We start from the raw sequence: 27,188 nt of genomic DNA, 5'->3' as shown, positions 1-27,188 counted from the left end.
TTATAAAATTTTAGTTATAAATTTATGATGATGAAATTTATAAAGTACATTTCTAATTGATATTAGAGTTACTTTTCTAAATGCTTTTACTGGTTGTTATAAGCCTGTCCCTTAAGAAGAGAATTATTTTATAGTAAAAGGCACAAAACAATATTTGGGATCATAGACATCTTTTAAAAAAATATTTATTTGTTTATTTTTAGTTGTAGGTGGACACCTTTATTTTATTTTTATGTAGTGCTGAGGATCAAACCCAGTGCCTCATGCATGCTAGGCAAGCACTCTACCTCTGAGCCTCAACCCCAGCCCATCGTAGACATCTTAATATTAATTATTCCAATAACTTAACATGATCTCATCTACCAGTTTCTTAGTAAAATGGAGAAATATAACAATTTACATCACTAACCTCCATTGCAGTGATACTCAGAGGACTCAGTTTCCCCAGTGGAAATGCCAGCAATACCAGTTAAACATGCTTAATGGCTTTTATTTTTAATTGCTGCATAAAACTAACTTATTATAATACCCATATTGAAAATGATTAGCATGGTAATTTTTTTAAGAGTATAAGATCTTTGATAACATTTTAATAGTAAACGGAAAAGAAAATAACTGTGTGTTTTGCTGGGGATCAAACTCAGGGCCTCATACATGCTAGGCAAGCACTCTACCCAGCCCCCAAAATATTTTATATTTTTAGGTGTTTTCTGGCCCATTTGTTTCAGTTTTTTCAAATTGAATTTAAAATGATCAAATGCTTAGAAATAAAAATCAGTTATAAGATTAATTTATTTCAATGCTTCATTAATATAATATCTATGTTTAGACTAACAATGTTTTTTCATTAAACATGTTACTTTTAAAACAATTATTTATCCATATGCTCCATTAAAACAATGAAGTTATATATACTTTATACAGTCTCATCTTTATTTATATTGTTTAGATAATTGAGATAATCACACAATCTTTAACCTCAAATGTATTTGATCAATCTTTTGTTCAAGTTTTATTCAGTTCAACTTGTTTAACAAATTAATTTTAACTTATTGTAATGTACTACAGTTATAACAGTATGCAAAAAAAAAGGCCATAGCCCCTTTATCATCATCACCATCATTGTTATTTTAGTGGTGCTGAATATTGAACCCAGTGCTTTGTGCATACTGAGCACATTCTCTACCACTGAACTATACACTCTTTCCTTTTATAGCCCTAACTTTTTTTAAAAAAATTTTTAGTTGTAGATGGACAAGATACCTTGATTTCATTTCTACTTTTATGTGGTGCTGAGGATCGAACCCAGTGCCTCACACTTGCTAAGCAAGTGCTCTACAACTGAGCTACAACCCAGCCCCTATATTCCTAATTTTTAAAATGCATAGGCACTTCATAAAGAGGAAGAGTCTTTGCCATTGCCTAGCCATGAGAGAACGTTATAAGAGATGACATTTTTGTCCTATTAGATATCTTCATTTTTGTCTATGAAATTTAAAAGTCAGTGTAGTTGTTGCTTGTATTAAATATACTATTTCTTATAGTTACTGAGCCTTCATCAATTAACTCTTGATTAATGGCATTTCAGGTCAAGTTGGCTGACCTACTTATGTGCATTAAAATCGAATTTAGTATATAATATCAATATTTTTTGATGCTTAAATTCTCCAAATAATATTTTTAGTCATCAGTTTATGAAACAAAGGTCATTTAGAAAAGCTAGCTGTTACATTGTAGATTATTTTACAAGATTTTTCTAGATGGTATATACCTTTGTTAATATTGTTAATAAGTTATAATAAGCATTGTTTAGGAGTCAGGAGGTTTATAAAGTATAGTTAATTGTTGAGCAGTGATTATGGAGGTTTTTAAGAATATATTCTTCAAAATTCTAGATTATTTCTGAGATTTTACTGCTTCTAGAGTAACTTAATTGTAATACATATTGAAGTGACATTATTATGGAATTTCATTATAGAAAAAGGTTCTTTTCACTTTTTAAGTCCTATTATAATAAATATTAATGTATATTTTATATGTGTATGTATATGTATACATATATGTATATATACTGCTTTTTCTTTTTAAGGAGTAATTCTTTATGTCTTTTAAATTGTATTTAGCAAAGAGTACATTCCTTAAATGCTCTTGCTTTTTGATAGAGAAATACATGTCTTTATTCATTTTTAACCATTTAATAAATCTTTTGTTTAATAGCCTACATTTTACTTTTACCTTGATATGAGGTCCAATTTACTATTATGTCATAAAATATATATTGGTTTAGATTTACATTTTAATTATTATAATCATGCAAAATCTTTCCTATTTCATTATTGTAAGTATAAAATAATGAGTATTTATTTTGTTTTCAAGATTAAAAAATGAAGTGCCCATTAAGGAACAAGAATCTATGTCTAAGGTAAAGTTTGTTTCATTTTTTTTCTTAATGGTTTAGACTTTTGAAAATATTGTTGGTGTGATTTTTTTAAAAAATTAAATTTCAAAATGCATGTGTCAGCAACAATTATTGGCATGTAATAGGAAAAAATAGATTTAAAAATTTTCATCTTATAAAAATACCTAATTTTAAGTAAAATGTTAAGGTTTTTTCATTTTGACAAACATGTATTTCACTTGCATAATGTTAATTTACTACTGTGTAATAGATATAAATTTATGAAGTAAAAATCCTGAAATAATTAAAACGTCAATCACTTGGCACACTGGAAAATTAGTAGTTTCAGATGATTTTATGTTCTGGGACATTTCCAAATCTTTTCATTTCTTGATGTTGCTCTCCATTTCTGTCATATTCCCTTTACTTCCTATATCTTATGTTTCGGGCCTGCTGGCAGTTAATTCTTCCAAGGCTTTTTGTTTAATAATATCTTTTTCATTTGGAAAGATATTTTATGGTAGGTATAGAATTTCCAATTTTGTTTTTGTTTTTTCTTTCAAACAATTGGTTTAAATAATGTTATTGTCTTCTAGCTTGCATATTTTCTGATGTGATGTCTTTCTATAATTATTGTCTTTATGTAATATGTGATTTTTCTTTGCATACTCTCAAGATTAAATTATCAACCAGTATGAACATGACATGTCTTAAGTCTGTTTTGTTTGTTTGCTTTTTTATATGTTTATCTATTTGTGTCTTTAACTGTTTTTGGCATTTATCCTAATTGGTATTTTCTGAACCAACTCTTATCTACTACTTCTGGAGTTCCAATTTCACATATGTTAAACCATTTGATGTTAGCCCTGTTCTTAAATGCCTGGTTTTGATTTCCATTCCCCAACTGACTCTTTTTTTAATCTTCAGATTTACTGATTCATTTTTTATTTGTGCCAGGTATACAGATGAGTCCATCAAAGGCATTTTTAACCTCTATAATGATAAATTTGTTATTATTTCTAGGACTTGATTTGATTCTTCTTAGAATTTCTGACCCTTTATTGAAAATCCTATCCTGATTATGCATATTGACCCTTCTTCTACTAAAGCATTTAACATATTAACTGTAGTAATTTAAAATTTTATGTCTGATAATTCTAGAATCTGGATCATGTCTACCTTTGTGTTCTTAGAGGTATTTTTCACCTTGCTTTTCTGTATGTTGTATCATGTTTGGTGGAAAGCCAGACACTATTGTGAGACCGGGGTAAAGAGTATGTGTATGTGGAAATGTGCATACCTTTTCTTATGTTAGGCCTTTAGTGTGGAGTTTGCGGCTGTCTAGGAAGGCGTTCACCTGAATTTTGGTTTTCTCATTGCTATGATTACCTCAAGACAACCACAGGTTCAATACCTGTAGTAATTCCTTATGTTGAGGATGGGGATTTTTTTCTCAGTGTTCTTGCTCCATACTCAGCTTTTGACTTTCGCTTGAGACTGAGCCTCCAGGAGTGTCATTATCTACGCTCTTGCATTTCTTCCAACAGTACTGCTGGTGCTTGTTACTTAGTGTTTGCTAGCCAATATAAGGTGGTAGGGAGTAGGGTAATGTTCTCTTTTATGATTTGTCTCACTCATAAACTGACTCTCATTATATAAATTAAATATATTTAGCTAAATGTGTTAGTTAAAAATAAACATTTTCAGTGTACATTAATTTTTTTTTCTCAAATATTGTATCTAAAAAGCCAAGTGGTACAATGTTCAGAAGAAAATGTGTGAAGAAACTGATCAAAACTACAGGGGCAGTAACAGGTCTGTCTAGAAAAACAGTGTTTATCTACTAAAAATGATGAAGTTCTTAACATTAAAACCCTTAGACAAAATTACCATGAAATTCAGAGTTACAATTAAGAATTTTCTTTGAATTATAAAAAAGAAAGAAAATGATATGTTAGAAATTTCAAAAGCTTGAGAACATACTAGTTGCACAAGGAAAAGAAAACACTGACTGAATGTTGTCGTACACACCTGTAATCCCAGCAACTCAGGAGGCTGAAGCAGGAGAATTACAAATTTGAGGCCAGTCTCAACAACTTAGCAAGACTCTCAAGCAAATTAGTCAGACTCTTTCTCAAACTAAAAAATAAAAAGGGATGGGGATGTAGCTCAGTGGGAAAACACCTGAGGGTTCAATTCCCAGTACCAAAAAAGAAAAAGAAAAAAAAGATAATTTTGAAGTAAATTTTAATCCTTCATTGTGACCAAAATAAAAGTGATTTTAATAGAGTGTGGATCTAGCTAAGCTCATGATTTAGATTTTGAAAATCTGTTTAAGATGGGCAAAGATTTGCAGAAGATTAATCTTTTTAAAGTGTTCCATTAGTGAATTCATTATCATGATCTCCTCATGTATACTTAAAACTTCTTGCTTTATTGCGTTTTCATTCATACTTTTTTTTTTCCCCTCCATTGGTCCCAGGAATTCAACCCAGAAGCACTTAACACTGAGCCACATGCCTAGCCCCTTTTTGTATTTTATTAGAGACAGGGTCTCCTTGAGTTGCATAGAGCCTTGATAAGTTGATGAGGCTGGCTTTGAACTCACAATCCTCTTGCCTAAGCCTCCCAAGTCACTAAATTGAAGATTTTTTAAAAATATATTTAAACTGATAATAGATGATGCCTTATAGAATATGATAAAATATGTGTGAGTGGTTCTAGATATATATTTTATGCAAAAATAGTTTACCTCTTAAGAGTACACAAGAAATTATTGAAAGTCTGATGTAGGACTATTTCTAATTTATTTGAACTTTTATAAGATATATTGTAATGATATGCATAATCATACAAAGGAATCTGTCTTATTTGTCTAATAAAATTTAAAACATTTATAATGCTATTAGAAAATTATGTTAAATCTGAAATACTATTGAGAATAAAAGGAAAATACTTAATTTATGTAATCAATCATAAATAAATGTATCTGATTATTAGCTATATTTACATTAAGAATAATGTCATGACAAAAAAAGAAAGTTTTGTTGATTTGATTGACACAAAAGAAATAATTAGAAAATTTTATCCCAATAAAACTTAAAAAAATCTAGATATTATCTGGTTTATGAAATTATTAATTAATTAGAAAGAGATGATGTTTGCTGGGCACGGTGGCTCACACCTATAATCCCAGTGGCTTGGGAGGCTGAGGCAGGAGGATCCCAAGTTCAAAGCCAGCCTCAGCAACTTAACAAGGCTAGGGCAATTCAGAGATTCCCTGTCTCTAAATAAAATATAAAATAGGGCTGGGGGTGTGGCTCAGTGGTTGAGTGCTCCTGAGTTCAACTACTGAGCCCAAGCCCCAGCCCAAAAGCATCTTGATTATAAAATACCATGCAAACTATCTGTACAGTATGAAATTTGAATCAAATGGAATAATTTGAAGCTCTATAGTGAAAATACAATGAGTGTACATAAAACTGCACATTTCATGAAAGGCTGTCTCTCTCTGCTTACAACAAATGACAGAAAGCAATTTTGAAAGTATATTCAATAAATGCAAAACATTAGCCACAGATGAACATTCTTTCCAACTTTGAAAATAAATGAAAAAGTTAAGTTGAAATACATGAATCACTGCATGAGAACATCAGTAGTTATGAGGAAAGTATTTATTAAATAGAAATTAAGATTACCAATGTTTTGAGAACTTGTTTGAAAGATTTTAGCACAGCTATGTGTATACCCTTGACCAAACCCACAGCTTCTGGTAGGACACACGTGGAGTGGTAAGGGAGGAAGAGGACAACCATATAGTTACATGCCTGATTTTATATTTGAAATAGACATGAAAAATGAAGTGTTCTTTAGATTTCAAATTTTTATTTTTTTTAATATTTGTTTTTTAGCTTTTAGGTGGACACAATGTCTTTATTTTATTTTTATGTGATGCTGAGGATCGAACCTAGTGCCTCACACATGCCAGATGAGCGCACTACTACTTGAGCCACATCCCCAGCCCCGCTTTCAAATTTTTAAATTAGAGAATAGTTGTTTGCTGTAAATACATACAATTTACATAAAACAACCACTGATTTGGCACTTAAATTTTTTGATAATTTAATCTCTATTGAGGTTTGATCTGAAATAGTTTAAAGCAATATACCATATCAATGATTTGTAATATACAACTGACATTATGTTTTAAAACAACATTGGGCTTAGTGTAGTCTAATACAGATTTTGAAATGGTATTCTGAGATTTTAACAGTTGTATCCATAGTTGCATCTTGCAAAAGAAATATCAGTAAATTAACAATGTTAAAAATTTTCAAAATTGTCCATTGGTCAAGAGAAATTGTCAAACATGGAAGTTTGCTCTTTTGCAACAAGAGAAAACTTAGATTTTGAAAATACTTATTGATGTGTTTACTTTCGATAAGGCCAAGAAAGTTAAATGATAATAAATCCTGATTTGGTTAGAATATTTAAACTTAAGCTAATGTTTTGGGTTTCAATTCAGGAACTTTTCAGTTTTTCAGTATTAGTTGACTAATGTTCTGAGAAACAATATTAAATACACAAAAACTTGTATATAGAGATATGCATTTTTTTCTTCCTCCTCAGACCCATGTGTGATTTGACACAGCACTGATCCCAGCACAGTTACATCATAGTTTTTGATACTGTTACATATGCTGGATCAGTAAGTGTACTATGATCCTTTCCTTCCCTATATTTATTATTTTTCTGGTGTTAAAAATATGTATCCTGGCCCCCATCAGTCCAGGCTGGCCCCCAGTGACCTGTGGAAAAGTCCAGGCCCAGGCCTAGGACTGCCCCTCAGACCCACACAAGAGTCCAGGCCCAGGACTTTCCCCGGTGAACCACGCAGGGACCCAGGACCACACTCCCTGACCCAATGACCTGCACAGGGGCCCAGGCCCAGGACCACCCCTGCATGGAGCAGACAACCAGGCTGTTGCGCCCCATTTATCCAATGCATGGCTCCCTAGGCCCACCTCCATCTTGGGACACTGCAGCCATCACCAAAGCTCTCCCCACATACTAGCCTCCACCTTGGGACAACAGAAAGGGCCTGGCAGCAGCTTCCCACCACAGCACTGCATGCCACAACACTGTATCTCTTACCAGGCAGCCCAAAGTCATTGTAAGTCCCACCCTTTCAGCCCACCTCTGAAAGTGGTTGCCTCCATCTTGGGACACCCCCACTGCCATTCTGAGTTACCTCTGTTACTACTGCTACCATCTTTAGTTGTAGTAGCGTCTGTCTTGGGACACCAGCCATTGACTGAAAGCCCAACACCAAGGTACTTACAGTTTTGATGCTACCACTGCTGCCAACTACAATGTGGTGACTGCCATCTAGGGACAACAGTCAGGACCTGGAAGACTTATCATCAAGGTCATCAAGCTTGGTTATGCCAGAGGTATCCCTGTTAGGTGTGCTAATAGCCACCATCTTGTTGCAGAGACAGGAGAGAGCCTTGAGCAGGGTTGCCTCTTTCTTTTCTCCTGTTAAAAGCCAACTTCTTTTGATTCATGTTCACTCCTATCATCTAATACTTTTATATTCTCACCTCTTACCTTACACACCCTACACCCCCCTACCCCATTTCTGTCTTTGTCCACCAATAGAAACTGTAGACCCTTTTGCAAACCTGTCTATATTGTAGATATTAATTGAACACATCATTTCTTTTATTGTGATAAAACTGTAATCATCTAAACAGAAACTATTTGGTTTAAAGCTGTATATCATTTGCATTGGGTGCTGTTAATATCCATCTCCCCATTAAAGGCAAGACACCAGAAACTTGCAGGGACACTATAAGATTATAGGATAGAAACTATAACACCTTGGATTTGCACTACTAGAGGAGAAGACACATGGAAAACATGAAAAGACAAGGGAAAAGGGTGCCCCAAACAAACCAAGATGATACAATAATAGAATCTGTTTTCAGTACAGTAGATGAAATGTTAGAATTATGTCAGAATGTGCATAATTAAAATGATCTACATATCAAACAATGAAATAAGAGCAAATACAGGTGACAATCCGTCACTCCAACAAAGAGCAAATACAGGTAGCAAAAGATTACTTCAAGAAAGATTCGGGGGAGGGGGGACCTTGAAATGAAGGAAAAAATAAACCAAATAAAATTCAATAGAAAACATCACCAGTAGACTAGATCACTTGGAAGACAGAACCTCAGACAATGAAGACAAAATATATAATCTTGAAAATAAAGTTGACCGCACAGTGAAGATGGTAAGAAACCATGAACAGAACCTCCAGGAATTATGGAATAGCATCAAAAGACCAAATCTAAGATTTATTGGGATAGAAGAAGGTACAGAGATACAAACCAAAGGAATGTACGCTCTCAATGAAATAATATCAGAAAATTTTCCAAACATGAAGAATGAATTGGGAAATCAAATACAAAAGGCTTACAGGATACCAAATGTACAACATTGCAACAGATCCACATCAAGACATATTATAATGAAAATGCCTAGCATACAGAATAAAGATAGAATTTTGAAAGCCACAAGAGAAAAGTTCCAGATTATGTAAAGGGGAAAACCAATTCGTATCTCAGCAGGTTTCTCAACCTAGACCCGCAAAGCTAGGAGATCCTGGAAGAACATATACCAAGCTCTGAAAGAAAATGGGTGCCAATCAAGAATGTTATGTCCAGCAAAATTCAGCTCCAGATTTGATGATGAAATAAAAACCTTCCGTGATAAACAAAAGTTAAAAGAATTTACAATGAGAACACCTGCACTACAGGATATTCAGCAAAATATTCCATGAGAAGGAAATGAAAATCAGCAAAGGAAGTAACTACACTGAAGGAAAAACCAATCAAAGGAGAAACCAAGTCAAATACAAAACCAAAAACAAACCATAATTACTGGGAATACAAACCATATTTCAATAATAACTTTGTTAGTAGCAAAAACTCATCAACTAAAACACATAGACTAGTAGATTGGAAAAAAAAAAAAAAAGACCCAACAATATGCTGCCTTTAATAGACTCATTTTATTGGAAAAGATATCCACAGATCAAACGTGAAAGGATGGAAAAAAACATATTCCTCATATGAACTGTGGAAACAGGCAGGGATATATATCCTCATATCAGATAAAGTGGCCTTTAAACCAAAGTTAGTCAGAAGGGATAAAGAAGGAAATTTCATACTGCTTAAAGGAATCATATATCAACAAGACATAACAATCATATTTATGCCCCAAACAATGGAGCATCTACATATATCAAACAAACCCTTCTAAATTTCAAGAATCAAATAGAACCCAGCACAATATTACTGAGTGACTTTTAACACACCTTTCTCATCACTGGATAGATCTTCCAAACAAAACTAAACAAAGAAACTATAGAACTAGATGAAACTATAGAACTCAATAATACAGTCAATAATTTAGATTTAACAGACATATAGAGTATTTCATCAATCAATGAGTGAACATAGTTTTTTCTTAGCAGCACATCAATCCTTCTCTAAAATAGACCATATGGTATGCTACAAAGCAACTCTTAGCAAATACAAAAAAAAAAAGAAAGAAAGAAAAAGAAATACTACCCTGCATTCTACCAGACCATAATGGAATGAAATTAGAAATCAATGATAAAGTGAAATATAGAAACTACTTCAATACCTGGAGACTAAATAATACACTATTGAATGATGCATGGATAGCAGAAGACATCATAAAAAAAAATTTAGAGGTAAATGAAAACTCTGATACAATATGCCAAAATTTCTGGGACACTACAAAGAAGAAAGTTCATTGCATTGAGCTCATTCATAAAAACTATAAAAAGTTAACATGCAAAGCTCTAGAAAAAGAAGAACAAATCAACAGGAAAAGTAGAAGACAGGAAATAAAGTCAGAGCTGAAATCAATGAAATTGACAAAACTGACAACAAAAAGCTGGTTCTTTGAAAAAATAAAATTGATAAACCTTAGCCACCCTAACAAAAAAAGGAGAAAACTCAAAATTACTAAAATTCTTGATAAAACGGAAAATATCGCAAAATGCTTTTGAAATACAGAAGATAATTGAAAACTATTTTGAAAATTTATACTTCAAGAAAATAGAAAATCTTGAAGACATCAACAAATTTCTAGAGACATCCTTCCAAACTAAATCATGAGGACATACACAAATAGATCAATTTTGAGGAATGAAATAGTAGATGCCATCAAAATCTACCAACAAAGCCCAGAACCAGATGAATTCTTATCTGAGTTTTGCAAGACCTACAAAGAAGAATTAATACCAATCCACCTCAAATTATTCCATGAAATAGAAAAGTCCTTTCAAACTCATTCTATGAGGCTAGTATCACCCTGATACCTAAGGCAAACAAAGACCCATCAAGGAAAGGAAACTTCAGACCACTGTACCTGATGAACATAGATACAAAAATTAATAAAATTCTGGCAAATCGCATACAAAAATATATTAAAAAGATAGTGCACCATAATCAAATGGGATTCATCCCAGGTATGCAAGCTGGGTTCAACATATGGAACTCAACGTAATTTATCACATCAATAGACTTAAAGATAAAAATCATATGATCATTTCAACAGATGCAGAAAATGCATTTGACAAAATACAACACCCTTTCATGTTTAAAACACTAGAACAACTAGGGGTATTAGGAACATACCTCAATATTGTAAAAGCTACCTATGATGAGCCCAATGTCAGCATCATTCTAAACAGAAAAATTGGAAGCATTCCCTCTAAGAGCTGGAACAAGATAGGGATTCCCTCTTTCACCACTTCTAATCAACATAGTTCTTGAAACTCAAGCCAGAGCAGTTAGAAGAAATTAAAGGAATACGAATAGGAAAAGAAGAACTCAAACTTATCACTATTTGTTGACATCAGGATTGTATACTTAGAGGATCCAAAAAACTCCACCAGAAAACTTCTAGAATTAATAAATGAATTCAGTAAAATAGAAGGATATAAAGCAATACCAGTAAATCAAATGCATTTTTATATATAAGTGATAAACCCGCTGAGAGAGAAATTAGGAAAACTACCCCATTCACAATAGCCTCAAAAAAAAAAAAAAAAAAAAACCTTGAGAATCAATTTTACAGAAGAGGTGAAAGATCTATACAATGAAAACGTCAGAACACTAAAGAAAGAAATTGAAGAAGACCTTAGATGATGGAAAGATCTCCCATGTTCTTGGACAGGAAGAATTAATATCTTCAAAATGACCATATTACCAAAAGCATTGTACAGATTTAATGCAATTCCAATTGAAACCCCAGGAACATTCCTCATGGAAATGGAAAATGCAATCATAAAATTCATTTGGAAAAATAAGAGACCCAGAATAGCCAAAGCTAGCCTTAGTAAGAAGAGTGAAACAGGAAACATTCTAATACCAGACCTTAAACTATACTACAGAGATATTGTAACAAAAACAGCATGGTATGGCATCAAAGTAGATATATAGACCAATGGTACAGAATAAAAGACACAGAGACAAACCACATAAATACAGTTATCTCATACTAGACAAAGGTGCTGAAAACACATTGGCAAAAAGATAGCCTCTTCAACAAATGGTGCTGGGGAAACTGGAAATCCATACGCAGTTAAATGAAATTAAACCACTCTCTCTCACCATCTACAAAAGTCAAAAGTGAATCAAGGACCTAGGAATTAGACCAGAGACACTGTGCCTAATAGAAGGAAACCTAGGCCCAAATCTTCATCATGTCCAATTAGGTCCTGACTTCCTTAACTTGACTCCTAAAGCACAAGAAATGAAATCAAGAATTAATAAATGGGATAGATTCAAACTAAGAAGCTTCTTTTCAGCAAAGGAAATAATAATGTGAAGAGAGAGCCCACAGAGTGGGAGAACATGTTTACTGCATGCACATCAGTTAGAGCACTAATTTCCAAGACATATAGAGAACTCAAAAAACACTAATAATAATAATAACAACAACAATAAATGGGCTAAGGAACGGAACAGACTCTTCTGAAAAGAAGGTATACAATCGATCAACAAATACATGAAAAATGTTCAACATATGTTTTAATTAGAGAAATGCAAATCAAAACCACTCTCAAATTTTATCTCACTTCCAGTCAGAGTGGCAATTGTCAAGAATACAAGCAGTAGTAAGTGTTGGCTAGGATGTAGGGAAAAAGGTATACTCATACATTGCTGGTGGAACTGCAAATTGGTACAACCACTATGGAAAGCAGTATAGAATTCCTCAGAAAACTTGGAATGGAACCACCATTTGACCCAGCTGTCCAACTCCTGGTCTATACCCAAAGGTGTTAGAATCAGCATACTATAGTGATGCAGCTACATCAATGTTTATAGCAGTTTAACTCACAATACCTAAACTGGAACCAACCTAGATGCCCTTCAGTAGATGAATGGGTAAAGAAATTGTGGTATATATACACAATGGAATATTACTTGACATTCAAAGAGAATAAAATCATGGCATTTGCAGGTAAATGGGTGGAGTTGGAGAACATCATGCTAAGCGTAGTAAGCCAATCCCCCCAAAACACAGGCTGAATGTTCTCTCTGATGAGTGGATGCTGATCCATAATGGGCAGGAGGGCATGGGGAAATGGAGGAAATGTGATTGGACAAAGGGGGGAGGCGTGAGAGGGGACATGGTGGCAGGAAAGATGGTGGAATGAGGCAGACATCATTACCTTAGGTACATGTGTGGCTGTACATAGGGTACAATGCTACATCGTGTACAACCAGAGAAATGAAAAGTGCTCCATTTGTGCACAGTGAATTAAAGTGCATTCTGCTATCATATACTTAATTAGAATAAATAAATGAATTTTTTTTAAATATCCTTTTTCGCAGGACTGGGGTTGTGGCTCAGCAGTAGAGCGCTTGCCTAGCACATGTGAGGTGCTGTGTTCCATCCTCAGCACCACATAAAAATAAATAAAAGTATTGTGTCCAACTATTTAAAAGCTAATTTTTTAAAAAAAAACACCTTTTTTTGCTCATTTTAAAAATTTTGTGTTCATATAATGCTTTTTTAAAATTACAATTTTTCTAATATTTGAAAATATTTTTTTCAAAGTTTTTACACACAGAGAAATTTTGAAAAGGTCTGGAGTTCTCTTCTCCAATCCTTGCTCCGGTTTAAACTAGTTGCTCTTTAAGCCTGATGCGTTTTCCTTTGCCACTCTCTGGTGTTGGATGTTCTGTTTCCTAAAGCATAAATTCTTCTTTTCTTGGTTTCCTTGTTGTTTGTTGGATTGTGTGTTCTACCAGCTTTCCCAGAAGCAGAGCATCTTCTTTTACAGTCTTTGCACTTCTAAAAATATATTTACTTAAATGGTATTTTGGCTAATGTGGATAGATAACTATTTTTCTATGCAGTTTTAAAGTGGTATTCCACTGTCTTTCACCCAGTATTTTTGATAAGTCTTATAGCAATTTTTGTTCTTTTTCTTGGTGTTTAGGTTACTTTGCTCTTTTTAGAAACCGTAATGATTATATTTATACCAGTGTTTGGAAATTTCGTGATGTTTGCTCATTGCCCTTTTTTCATTCATTATGGTAGGTATATTTGACAAACCTGCATTTGAAGACTTCTGTTTTTAGAAAGTTTCCTTTTGTTATTTCTTTGTTACTGTCATGTGCTTGCTCAATCATGAGCTCTGTGTCAGTTTTACTGCATTGGATCACCTGCATCAACTCCTTTCAGTGTATGGTATTTTCTTTTCTTTTCTTGCTTATCTCTTTTCACTGCAATATTTATAATTTTGAAGAGCTCTTTAGTCATTTATTCTCAGTTTGTTCTGTTTTTGGAGGTTTTCTTATTGTTTAATTGGTACAATAACCTACCTCTCTGATAATAGTAAGTATATAGATACATTTTTTTTCTTTTGTCCCCAGCAACATTTCTCATGTATTCAGACCTCTTTCTTTGTTCCTTTTTTGTTTATTTTGGTCTTTCTCATGTTAGCAGATGTCTTGTAGTGTGTTGATTACTGTCCACATATGATTAAAGAGTGAGGCTCAAAAGTCCATTGAAAATGTTGTGTTTAGATGGAGACAGGGATACCTTGCATAGCCATATAGGTGTGTACTGCAGAACTTCCGAAGGTACTTTTTACATATACCCATTTGTACTATAAAAAATAATCTGTATTTACCATGTTAGAAATTTTAAAAATGGCTATTGATTGATTTAATGTAATAGCAATAAACCCAGTGTGTGTTAACAAATAACATTTTTATTTCTGAAAAATAACTATTTCTCCCAAACAAAAGAAATTTAGAAGAATGGTATTGTTTTATACTCATTCATGAATATCTTTTTAATGTCTGTCTTAGTAGAAGAAAACTAGATTCTTATATTTCTGAATTTGGTATAATGTGATATGTTGTTTTGGTAGAAATATCTGAAAAATATCCAGCTTCACCCAGTACTTTAAATCTTTTCAGATAATTGTGATTATTTTCCTCTGATACTACACCAGCACTAGACAAGTGAAATCTTTTTGTTTGTTGCAGTGTACAATCTGACTCTGTATCATTGAATTTCTTTATACCTTGTTCATCAAAATCTATTGGTCTGTTTTAAACTTTGAATGGATTTTTTTTTAACCATGTGTAATTTTGTAACATTATGCATTGGTCATTTGAAAAATATTGGTTCATTGAATTATTTGGATATCCCAAATGCTGACATGTTATGTTATAGAATATCAAGAAATCACATTCATTAATATTAGTGATATTAACTAACCATTATTAGTGAAATAATTAACCATCAGTGGGGGGTGTGAATTTTTCCAAAGTATTAATTTTTTACTTTTGTTATTAGCAAATACTGTCAGTTATTTCTTTTCCTCCTCCCACCCCCTGTGGATGCATCTTGTTATTAAAATTCAGTTTTATTTTACTAGTTTTTTGTTCCACTGTAATTATAGCTGATATTTGAAAGAGATATAAGGACAATAGGTATTGATATCACTGGATAACTGCTTCTTGAATTTGATCCAGAAATTTTTGATTCACTGAAATCCTTATGGGTTGATATTTTTACAAATTCTAGTTTTATTATGAGAATTATTCTAACACTTTTTCTAATAATAATAAGTATTCTAATTTCTATTATGAGAATTAGTCTAGTTGAGATTAAAAAATTGTTTTCCTATTTCTTTGTTGTATTCAGAATTTCTTTGTTGGATACTCAAGTTCCTTTTATCTAGAATGTTTAGTCTTATAAAAATACTTTTCTTTAAGTTTAGCCATGAATGTAAAAGTAAAGTATTGTGAATCATTTCAGGAAATTGCAAGATCTAATGTGGCTGAAAAAAAAACAGAATCATCAAATTCTGAAAGGTAAATATAAGGAAAAACTGAATCTCTTTTAATTTAAGCATATAAAATAACATGTAAACCACATTATTTCATAGTTAACTGACAAAGGGCTCTATAGCCTTTTGTGTATATTATTGGTTTCAATAATGATTTTGTTGAAATTTTTATTTCAACAAAAATATTCCAGATTCTTGGTTTTTAAATCTTATTAACATGTACAGTACATTTAATAAGTTGTAAAATCTTTTAAAAAGTACTTAGTAATACTTAAATTACTAAGTAACTAAATGTTAATAAATTTTAGTTATCCCTATTAAATGAAAATAGTTATAAGATCCTACAGGTTATAACACTGGACAGTTATTGCAAATAAGAAATCTTAAAATGTTTTCAAAAAGCTATAAAGCTAAAAAATTGAAAATTCAGAGGTTGAGGTTTTTAAAATTTCAGTGCTTAGGTAGCTCTCTATGAAACACAACATGTTTCATAGTTCTTTTAAGCATTCTAATTAGAACTTCAGTGTTCTAGATTAAGTATTCTACCCTTTTCTTTATTTATTCTGTGTTTTACAATGGATTAATTGTTAGTCTGTTGAGATTAATTAATTTCTTGTCCCCAAAAAAGTAAATCACTGAATAAGGCCTTATGAAAGTATATATTGGACTTTAGTAGTAAAGTTATCTAGCCTTATCTTCATCTATCAAATTTTCTTGAGTTCTGGAGTAGGTAGGTAGTGCATGTGATGTAATTGACCAGTAAAATCTAAGAAAATGAACTAATAATGATTGAAATTAATAAGGTGGTTTAATGTAAAAAAATTAAAAAACAGAATCTTTCTGATAGATCAGTGATTATAAAACATACTGAACAAAAAGCTCATTCACAATGGTAACAAAAATGAGAAATGTGTATAAAACAAAGCAAAAGTTTACTGAGATAACTTGCATGATGGATGATTTGCCAAATTAATTTGTAGATTTAATCAGTATTAAGTTGAATATCTCAGTGAGACTTGGTTTGGAAACTGGCAAACTTAAAATAAGATTTATATTTTTCCATTTATTAATACCATAATGTATTTTATTATTTCTCCATGTTAGATACTAATTTGTGTGTTTACTATTTTAAGCACAATTTTAATGATCATTTTTGTGCAAATAAATGTCCTTTATGTTTTTAAACTATGAAATTTATGAATAGTAACAGAATATAGGTAATTTGCTCTACCTAATAAAGTACATTGTTAATCTGTTGTTAAGACTGTGTGGTATTGGCCCCAAAATAATCTAAAAACAGATCAATGGAACAGCATAAATTTTAGAAAAATAGCTTTATGGATATATTAATTCAATAAATGATAAATGACTATTTGAAAATGTTGCTAGGATATTGGCATAATTCATTGGGAAAAAGTCTGAGTTCCAGGTAGTTTAAATCTGTACACACAAAGATAGGCCTATATTGTATATATGTATATATTTTTTCAGGCATTTTTTTTTAATCGAGCTAGTGAAAAATTAGGGACATGTTTGTCAATGCATATCTGATTTTGCATAGGAAAAGACATTTTAAGCATAAGAGAATACAAAAACCAGTACAGAAAATGATATTTTTTTTTCAAATATATTCCTCATGTTAGGTGCTCTGACAAATTAATAACAACACTTAAATTTTAACTAAAAACAGGCCAGGGTCTTAAACAGATGAAATAATGACAGCTGAGTCTAAAATCAGCTGATAGACTACCTGAGTGTCTTTTTAACATGTCTCCAAAGTTTCTCTCAGTCTTGCTTAAAAAAATGGCCTCCTCCTAAATTGTAACCTCCCATCAAAGACAGGGGATCTGCATATGTTTTCCTTTTCAGTTAGCAAAGATGCCTTGATTTTTTTTTCTCTTAGCAAATGTCTTTATTTTGATGGTGCTCAAATACATTGTTTTATGAAGAAAAAGATAATAAATGACTTTCTCTTTTTCAGTAAGCAAGATAAAGCTTCTTCACCAGAAGAAAAAAATGGATGTGGTACAAATTTATTTGAAGATTCATTAGCAACAAAAAGTGAAGAAAACACAACAGTTTCAGATAAAGAAAATAATAACTGTCTTGCAGACAAGGAAACTGGCTCAAAGAAAATCTTCAGTTATGATTCAAATATTGATGCAGATAAAATGGAGAAAGAAAAACAAAGACAGCACATTTGTCAGGAAATGGAATTGAAAATGGGCCAAAGTTCAGAAAACATAATTTTAAGTGATCAGATTAAAGATCACAACTCCAGTGAAGCTAGGTTTTCTTCGAAGAATATTAAGGATTTGTGGTTACCATCAGGTGATGTTAGCATTGATCAGTTTTTGAGAAAAAGAGATGAATCAGAATCTGTTAGTTCTGATGTTAGTGAGCAAGGCAGTGTTCATTTGGAACCTTTGACACCATCAGAGGTACTTGAGTATGAAAGTACAGAGATTCTTCAGAAAAATGGTGATTCTTCTGCCAACACTGATGAAGTAGTGTCTGATCAAACAAATGACATTCCTGGAGAAGATAGTCCAAGCACAAGAGAGACAACAGTAGACTTGGCAGATGAAAAAGAACAAAGTTGAAATAATTTAGTCATTCTAAGTTGTAGCACACCAACAGAAAGAGCATTTGGAACAGTGCAATCAGGTGAGCTCAGTAGTGCTGTGGTAGAGTTCAGAAGTAAGAAAATGTGAGGGAAGTCATTCATACTCTTCACATGTATGTTCAATCTAAGTTATTAAATCAGTTCACCAACTACAGCATGCATGGTATGGATTTCCAAGTTTTTAAAAACACGAACAGGATTTTAATGAAAGCTAAGTGTGAGATCAAAGGGTATGTTTTTGAAGAAATAGGACTTGGTTGTAGATATGAATGGATTTATGAGAATATTAGTTATATTATTAAAATTTTTCAAACTTTCAGTCCTAAGCTTAAAATCCTTATTATCTGTATAACCTTTTAAGTTACTTTTAAAGAAAGAGATTTGGAAATCATGTACTTTTCAGAATAATAGATTTTAAATAATGGCTGATTGGCATTGTTATAAAGGCTTTAAGTATAATGCTGGCAAATGGAGCATGCTTAGAGTGCTAAATTGATCTAATGAGAATTTGGATGAACACGAACTTAATTTTGAATTCAGTATAACATTCCAGTCTGTCAGAAGCATGTAAACAGAATTTTTGAATCTGTGTACCTCCATAACAAGTGTTAGCCTGCCAGGCTGTAAGCTTACCTTTAATTAAACTTTCAGTGAAAGTGGAATTATAAAATATAAATTTATATTTGTGCTTTTGGTCAGTATGTAAGCTGTGCAAAAATCCCTTGATGTACTAGTTGTATAAAGTAGAAATTCATTGTTGAAACTCCTGTAGCTACTATCCTTTTAATATTGTTTTAATATCTTCCTTAGAAATAGACCCATAAAAATGGTCTGGAAGCCAAACCAAAGTATGGTATAATGTAGATAATGTAAAGCAGTAAACTGAAAACATGTGCTGACATGTATTCAGTCATGTTTAAGTGACTTTTTCTTAATTGTAAAATAGAAACTTCAAACGGGACCTAAAAGAGTGATATAGAAGACTGGTTTGGGGAAAGTAGCCTAATTTACCCATAAGTTGGCTGCTAAATTGATTTTTCAGTTTTTTATCATCTAGAACATAATAGATATAGAATAATATGAAGAATAATAGTTTGCTTTAAGTACTAATAAACTTTATTTAAATGCTACATTTTTACTTCTTAAAATGTGCTTTGAATTCTTAAATTTGGTTTTACTGAATGTTAAATGTTTTAAGCAGCTATTAAAATTCTGTTGTATAGTAGTTTTTGAGTAAATATTTGCAATAAAAATCTGTCCCTAAATCATTTTACTTTTCAGATCAATGCTTGATTCAGATTACTTTTGGTGCTGTTAGAAATTGTATACTCATTCAAAGAAATTTGTTACTAGAATTCCATTCCCTTGTCTTCACCTGGCATGACTTATTTTAAATCAGAAATTAAAATACAAGGGATAATATTGCCAATATTTACAGAGAATAGTTGCTTTATAAATCCTTTTACTTAAAGAGAAATACAATTTAATATTGTACATTTTTAAATATGCTCAGACTAAATAGGCAAAATATATAATTGTATTATTTTCTTGAATATTTGATGAAGAACTAATATTTCATCTTTCCTGCTCCCAAGAAAAGACAGGGAAACCCATTAACTGTCATCTTTTACCTTGTTGAAACAGAAATCTATAGCAGGGAAAATTTGGGGAATAATATAAACGGTAGAGGAGCAGGGAGTAGAAAAATGTCTTTGTAAGAACCACTTTCTCAGTTTTATTTAATTTGTTGCCAAGCCTATCACCTTATGCCACAAAACTCTATAGAAATTTGTGTCAAATTAAGTCTGTAAGTAACACCAAAATCCCTTTTGAGATTTGGGTAATTTCTACCCCCTTCCACCTTATACCTTTAGAGTAGTGATATTCAAAGTAGCTGGTCAATGAAATGATTTTTACCTACGACTGAGAAAAGGAATCTGTATCTGACTGTCTTTTATTGAGAAAGTCTGGCAATGAAAAATAAAGTTGAAATAAGCATTGAACTTGATAGCATAATTGGTTTACATTCTTACACAATCTCTTTGTCTAATCCCCAATCAGGAACTAACATATCAAATAAACAAACTAAATCTTTGAGTAGTGATCAGTGAGTAGTGGTTAGCAAACTTTTTCTCCTCAAGACCAGATAATAAATAATTGTGGGTCATGTGGTGATAGTTGTACAACTCTGCCATGTAGCATGAAATCAGCCTATGAATAATATGTAAATAATAAGCCTGTTCATATTCCAGTAAAACTTTATTTGTAAAACAGGATGTTGCTGGATTTGGCCCATGGACCCTGCTTTGCATAACCGAGCTTTCGAGTACTTAGACACCTTCAATGTGGTTATGAAGGCCAGTGAGATTAGGAACACTAGTGAGTTTGCCTAAGATTATCCAAGATGGCTCATAGTTCTTTGTTACCTAATAATAGAATTATGATTGAACATAAGTGCAGTTTCATGAATTAAGACACATTATGTTCATTTTATGGAACTATACATTTAATTTATATTGAAAATCTAAGTACCTTTTTTATTTATGTTATTTCTTCTCCTTTGCCTCTCCAATGTTTTAGGGAAGAAATTATAAGGTTTTTTGTTTGTTTGTTTTGTTTTTTACCCCATGAATTTTTAAAGAGCTATTATAGACATTTGTTAAGAGGACCTGACAAAGAATGAGTTGCTTTGTTTTGGCTCTAAGTAAACAGATAAAGAAACCAAATATCTGGGAAATTATTTGGCTAAGGTTACAAAGCCAAGATTTGCCCAATTTGATTTGATTCTGAAATTATTGTTTTCCCACCACACCTATAATTCCTAGCATTTATCTTGAATATTCTCTTTAAAAATAACTCATTTGGGGGGCTGAGGATGAGTTTAGTGATAGAGCACTTGCCTAATCCTCACCATTAAAAAAAAAAAACAAAAAACATTTTTTGCAAACAACTCATTGATGACTAGTGTACGTTCACATATTATTCCTATAGGTGACTATTTGCATATGAAATAAAAGACTTATCTTAAATAAAAAGGTCTAATCATCCCTTTTATTAATAGAAATCAAAGACTTAAACCTCAACAGGATTAGTAAATCTCTTATTAAAAAAGAAAAGCATGTACTTTATTTTATATAATAATTATTGAAATTTTAACATCATCACATTTTTATATATTTTTTAATTGTTGATAGACCTTTATTTATTTATATGAAGTGCTGAGAATTGAACCCAGTGCCTCACTCACACTAGGCAAGAACACTACCATTGAGCCACAGCCACAGCCCCAACATCATTACATTTTTGTAGGCTTTTGTTATGACATTATTTGACTTTATGATTGACATTATTTTTGTTTCAACAAAATTACTCCAAGACTTTTCATTTATATTGACTTTAATGAAATAGGACTTCTTAAGTATACAGGGACTAAAAGACCGTTATAAATGTTTAATTTTTACTGGATTATTATAGCACTAAGACCTTTATTCTGCTAAGAAATTAAATAATTTACATGTTTCTGATTGTTAAAAAGAAGCAGTTATTTTTTTAGTATTTTTTTATTCAGCGGCATCTGCAGAGCAATATAGACATAGATTTTTGAAAGTTGTGAAAATATTCATTTTCAACCCAAAAGCCTTAGACTAAAAGATACTTTTAACACATCATTTTGTGTGGACTTAAACACATCTGTAATAAAACCCATAATATGAATATTGAAGGAGGTATCCTGAGTCAAATTACTTTTATAGTTAATGAAAGCTTATTTTTAATTGCTTGTTAAAAATACTATAAAATTATTTTCATTATTAAATATATATACTAAGCATAGTTAACCTTTATTGATGATACACTGTCATTATAATGAAGATCTAGCTGCAGATATTAATGGCCTAAATGATGGCTGATAATACACATTCCCTCGGATATTGATTTCTGGAAAATATCCCCGGTAATTCTGGAATCATTTGGCTTTTCCAAAAGCAGAACAGAAATATTACCTGTATTATTTGTCCACTCCAACCACTTTTTAAAATTATTTTTTCCTCCCTAAATATTTTTAAAGTAAAGCATACCATTTATGGAGAATTTGAGAACTATACATTATAGTGTAGTTTTAAAATATCTTGGTTTTCACCACTGCCTTACAGATGTTTTAATTACTGTACTATGGCCTACAGGTAGCCTTTATTTGTTTGTTTGTTTGTTTATTTTTATGTGGTGCTGAGGATCGAACCCAGTGCCTCACGTGTGCTACGCAAACGCTCTACCACTGAGCCACAACCCCAGCTCATGGCCTCTTATTTTTATAAACAAAATTTTATTGGAACTGCCATGCCATTTTGTTTATATATTTCCTTTGGTATTTCGTTTACATAGCGTCTTATATGTTCGACTATATACAGTGCAGTTATATGTGACAGAGACCATATAGCCCACAAGCCTACAGGGTCACAATCTGGTTCTTTAAACAAAAGTTTGCCAATCCTGCTATATATTTTTGTATAGGCAGATTATACTTTTATAACCACTCTTTTATTTTCACTATTATAAATAATATTGTGAAACTCTTAGTTCATAAATTTTGGTCTACATTTTTTATTAACTGTACTAGATTTCTAAGTGGGTAGTTTATTAGATTGAAGAATATTTTACTTTTAAATTGGAAATCATCCAGACTTGTTTTGTTAAATTAAAATAATCTTTAGAGGAAAATATGAAAGCACTACATAAGTCTGTAAGATGAAAAGTGAAAATTCTCCTACCACAATACTTCTGGAAAGCTTCTTGTCTCAGCATAGACTCTTAAGAGCTGAGAATTTATTCATCTAGAATTTTTTTCCATTCTTCTAAGTCAATATCCTTTTTCTTTTTTAAACCTAATGTGATTTTTTTATCCCTGCTATTTCTTTCTTTCTTTCTTTCTTTCTTTCTTTCTTTCTTTCTTTCTTTCTCTCTCTTTCTTTCTTTCTTTCTTTCTTTCTTTCTTTTTATTTGTACATAACAGCCGAATGCATTACAATTCTTATTACATATATAGAGCACAATTTTTCATATCTCTGGGTGTATACATAGTATACTCACAGCAATTTGTATCTTCGTACATGTACTTTGGATAATAATGATCATCACGTTCCACTATCATTAATTACCCCTGCCCCCTCCTTCCCACCCCCACCCCTCTGCCCTATCTAGAGTTTGTCTATTCCTCCCATACTCCCTCTCCCTATCCCACTATGAATCAGCCTCCTTATATCAAAGAAAATATTTGGCATTTGTTTTTTTGGGATTGGCTAACTTCACTTAGCGTTATCTTCTCTAACTCCATCCATTTACCTGCAAATGCCTTTATTTTATTCTTTTTATTGCTGAGTAATATTCCATTGTGTATAAATGCCACTTTTTTTTATCCATTCATCTTTTGAAGGGCATCTAGGTTGGTTCCACAGTTTAGCTATTGTGAATTGTGCTGCTATAAACATTGATGTGGTTGTGCCCCTGTAATATGCTGTTATTAAATCCGTTGGATATAGACCGAGGAGAGGGATAGCTGGGTCAAATGGTGGTTCCATTCCCAGTTTTCCAAGAAATCTCCATACTGCTTTCCATATTGGCTGCACCAGTTTGCAGTCCCACCAGCAGTGTATGAGTGTACCTTTTTCCCCACATCCTCTCCAACACTTATTGTTGTTTTAATCCCTTAGCTCTCACCATGCACAAAACTCAACTCGGCCCCCTTTTTTTAATATTTATTTTTTAGTTGTAGTTGGACACAACACCTTTATTTCATTTGTTTATTTTTGTATGTGGTGCTGAGGCTCGAACCCAGGGTCTCGCACGTGCGAGGCGAGCACTCTACTGCTGAGCCACAACCCCAGCCCAAAACTTAACTCAAAATGGATCAAGGACTTAGGAATACAACCAGAGACCCTGCATCTAATAGAAGAAAAAGTAGGTTCTAGTGTCTATCATGTGGGATTAGGCCCCAACTTCCTTAATAAGACTCCTGTGACACAGGAATTAAAATAAAAAATCAATAAATGGGATGGAATCAAACTAAACAGTTTCTTCTCAGCAAAAGAAACAATCTGTGAGGTGAATAGAGAGCCTACATCTTGGGAGCACTAGTCACTAGGATATATAAAGAACTCAAAAAGCTAAGCACCAAAAAAAAAAAAACAAATAACCCAATCAACAAATGGGCCAGGACCTGAACAGGCACTTCTAAGACGAGGATCTACAATCAGTCAACACATATATGAAAAAATGTTCATCATCTCTAGCAATTAGAGAAATGCAAATCAAAACTACTCTTAAGATTTCATCTCACTCCAGTCAGAATTTCAGCTCTTATGCATACAGTCATCCCTGCTATTTCAACAAGTACTTCTTTTGTGTGACCATGTGACCAATTCCTGGCTAGTGAGTTGTGAGTGAAACAGACTTCTGGTTTAGAGCATTTAATTATTGATATTAGAGGTTTTAGAACTCACTTTTCCCCATGGCAGTGTGACCAGTCATATTCAAGACAGTGATTGCTCCATCGGGCTGAATTTCTGAGTAACTGCTCTGAACAGAGCCTTTCTGTGTATTCAGAAGGGAAGGTGAAAGAGAAAAACATTTTTGTTATGATCTACTAGAGTTAAGGAATTTTTGTTCTTGAAGTATAACCTAGCCTATTTTGACCAATATAGGACTTAATCCAGAAAGTGGAGTACTGGCATAAATTAAATATAAACTATTACTGTGGCTTTGGTGACAGATGGTGAGACTACATGAGGAAATCCACATTCTGTGGTGGTGGAAGATTTGATATACTGTTGCCTCTAATATTTGAAAGACAGTGTACTTCATGAACATCTATTTATGTTGGGATACTTTCTTTTTTTATAGTTAGAGATATTTATTTTTTATTTTTGCATTACAATTCTTAATACACCTTTATACCATAATTTATCATATCTCTAATTGTATATAAGATATGTTGACACCAAATTCACATCTTCATACATTTATTTTGTATAATGATGAGGGTGTCCTTTCACCATCCATGCTATTCCTCTTTTCCCTCCCTTTCCCTTCCACCCCTATTCCCTATCTAGAGGTAATCTTTCTGTTAGGACACTTTTGATAACAACATTAATAGTGTGTTTTGATTACTATATTAACAGCTTTTGGTAAGATAATTTAAGGTAAAGAGACAGATGAGAAATGGTAGGTTTGCAAGTGGGAACAAAAGAGGATCAAAAGGTTTAGAAATTCAGATACTTACAGAGTTAGAAGAAGCAATAACTTCTTATCCCTAACCAGTAAAAGGAGAAGGCCTTTAAACAAAAGCTTAATTAAATCAACAATATTGCCATCACACTAGTTGTAAAACTTGTAACTAGGTTAAAAAGAGAACTCGTAGTGTGGGAATTCCAATATTTCTTGGGAAAATTATCTATTTTTCAAATCTCAATCAAGAAATTGTTGAAAGAGGGAACTGTGTTATACTGTACTTTGAGATTAAAGTTTAATAATCAGTTTAGAACCATGACTGTTTGAAGGACAATCCATTTAAGTCAAGCTCAAAACCAAGAGCAAAGAAAGTTGACAAGTGGAGTTTACAGGTAAGGTCAACATTTCCAGGAACCAGAACAAGAGCCCATAAAAAAGAAGTGGTCACAGTCTAATCACTTTCTCACTTAAGTACTGTATGTACATGTCTGTGCCTCCTATCTGCTGGTACTGGTGAGTCACCCTTAAAAAGTTATACATAGTGTACTTTATGCAAATCTATCAATGGTATTCTAAGAAATAATACATTGTGGAAGCAAAACAAATCCTTCAATTGGCAGTTTCAACTTATGATTCATGTAGTGCTGTGAACCTTTCTAAAAAACCCAAATGTTACATTATGCAAATATTACCAAATAAATTTGTTGGCACTTTCCGGTGTTGATTTGCCAAAGGCTACTCTTCTTTGCAGATACTTGAGAAGTGCAAAGAAATGATGACGTGAATGTTGCTGAACATGAAAAAAATTAGAAACTTAACTCCAATAGCAACACTAAATCAGAGCAAACAGACAAAATATTTTCATCATTAAAAAAAATCACTGGGCATGGTGGTACATGCCTATAATCTGTTTACGTGGAGGCTGGATCAGGAGGATCACAAGTTTGAGGAAGCCTCTAACTTAGCAAGGCCCTGTCTCAAAAAATAAAAATGACTGGGGATGTAGCTTAGTGGTAGAGCATCATTCCTGGATTCAATCCCCAGTATGGTGATGGGGCATGGTAAACTTTTATGAAGCAATATGTAATCTAACCTAATACTAACTTGAAGATATTGTTGGACACACCTTTAATAACATATCAATGAAAATCAAATTATTTTTTATATCTGAACTACTTGTTTAAAAAATAAGGAATATCGGGGCAACTAATATTTTGTGTGCTTTGAAATTACATTTTAAGAATAAGTTTAAATAAATAATATGTGGTACTTTCAATTTTCAAGATGACTTTTACATTTGTGTTACTATTTATTTTCTCTTCAGATATCTATATTATGTATATCATCTTGTTGCATAATAATAAAAAACATACATTTATCTTTTAAACAAAGTTTATGAAACATTTAGTATAACTATCACAAAAATTATTCAGAGTTTATCTTGGTCACCCGATGACTTAAAAATGTTAAGTATAATGATATGAAAAAATAATGATGAGCTGGGCAGAGTGCCACATGCCTGT

At 32.4% G+C, this 27,188-nt stretch overlaps 1 protein-coding gene across 4 annotated transcripts in view; it reads left to right on the top strand.

Annotated features, from left to right (window-relative positions):
* The window catches only part of Znf280d (zinc finger protein 280D), a 111,786-nt gene extending 91,339 nt beyond the window's left edge, over window positions 1-20,447 (top strand). For all 4 annotated transcript variants that reach the window (XM_046460803.2, XM_046460802.2, XM_046460804.2 and 1 more), the window contains 3 exons: window positions 2,377-2,422; window positions 15,788-15,843; window positions 17,800-20,447. In XM_046460803.2, coding sequence (XP_046316759.1) covers window positions 2,377-2,422; window positions 15,788-15,843; window positions 17,800-18,421 — 724 coding nt within the window. In that variant the 3' untranslated portion in view covers window positions 18,422-20,447. The remainder of the gene's footprint in view (window positions 1-2,376; window positions 2,423-15,787; window positions 15,844-17,799) is intronic.
* The last annotated feature ends 6,741 nt before the right edge of the window (window positions 20,448-27,188 follow it).

The sequence above is a fragment of the Marmota monax genome, unplaced genomic scaffold (assembly GCF_021218885.2).
Source record: "Marmota monax isolate L192 unplaced genomic scaffold, Marmota_monax_Labrador192_F-V1.1 WCK01_AAM20220418_F8-fsc00001, whole genome shotgun sequence".
NCBI classification, from domain to species: Eukaryota; Metazoa; Chordata; class Mammalia; order Rodentia; family Sciuridae; genus Marmota; species Marmota monax.
Note: the sequence above shows the minus strand (reverse complement) of the source record. Positions and strands in the feature narration are given on the sequence as shown.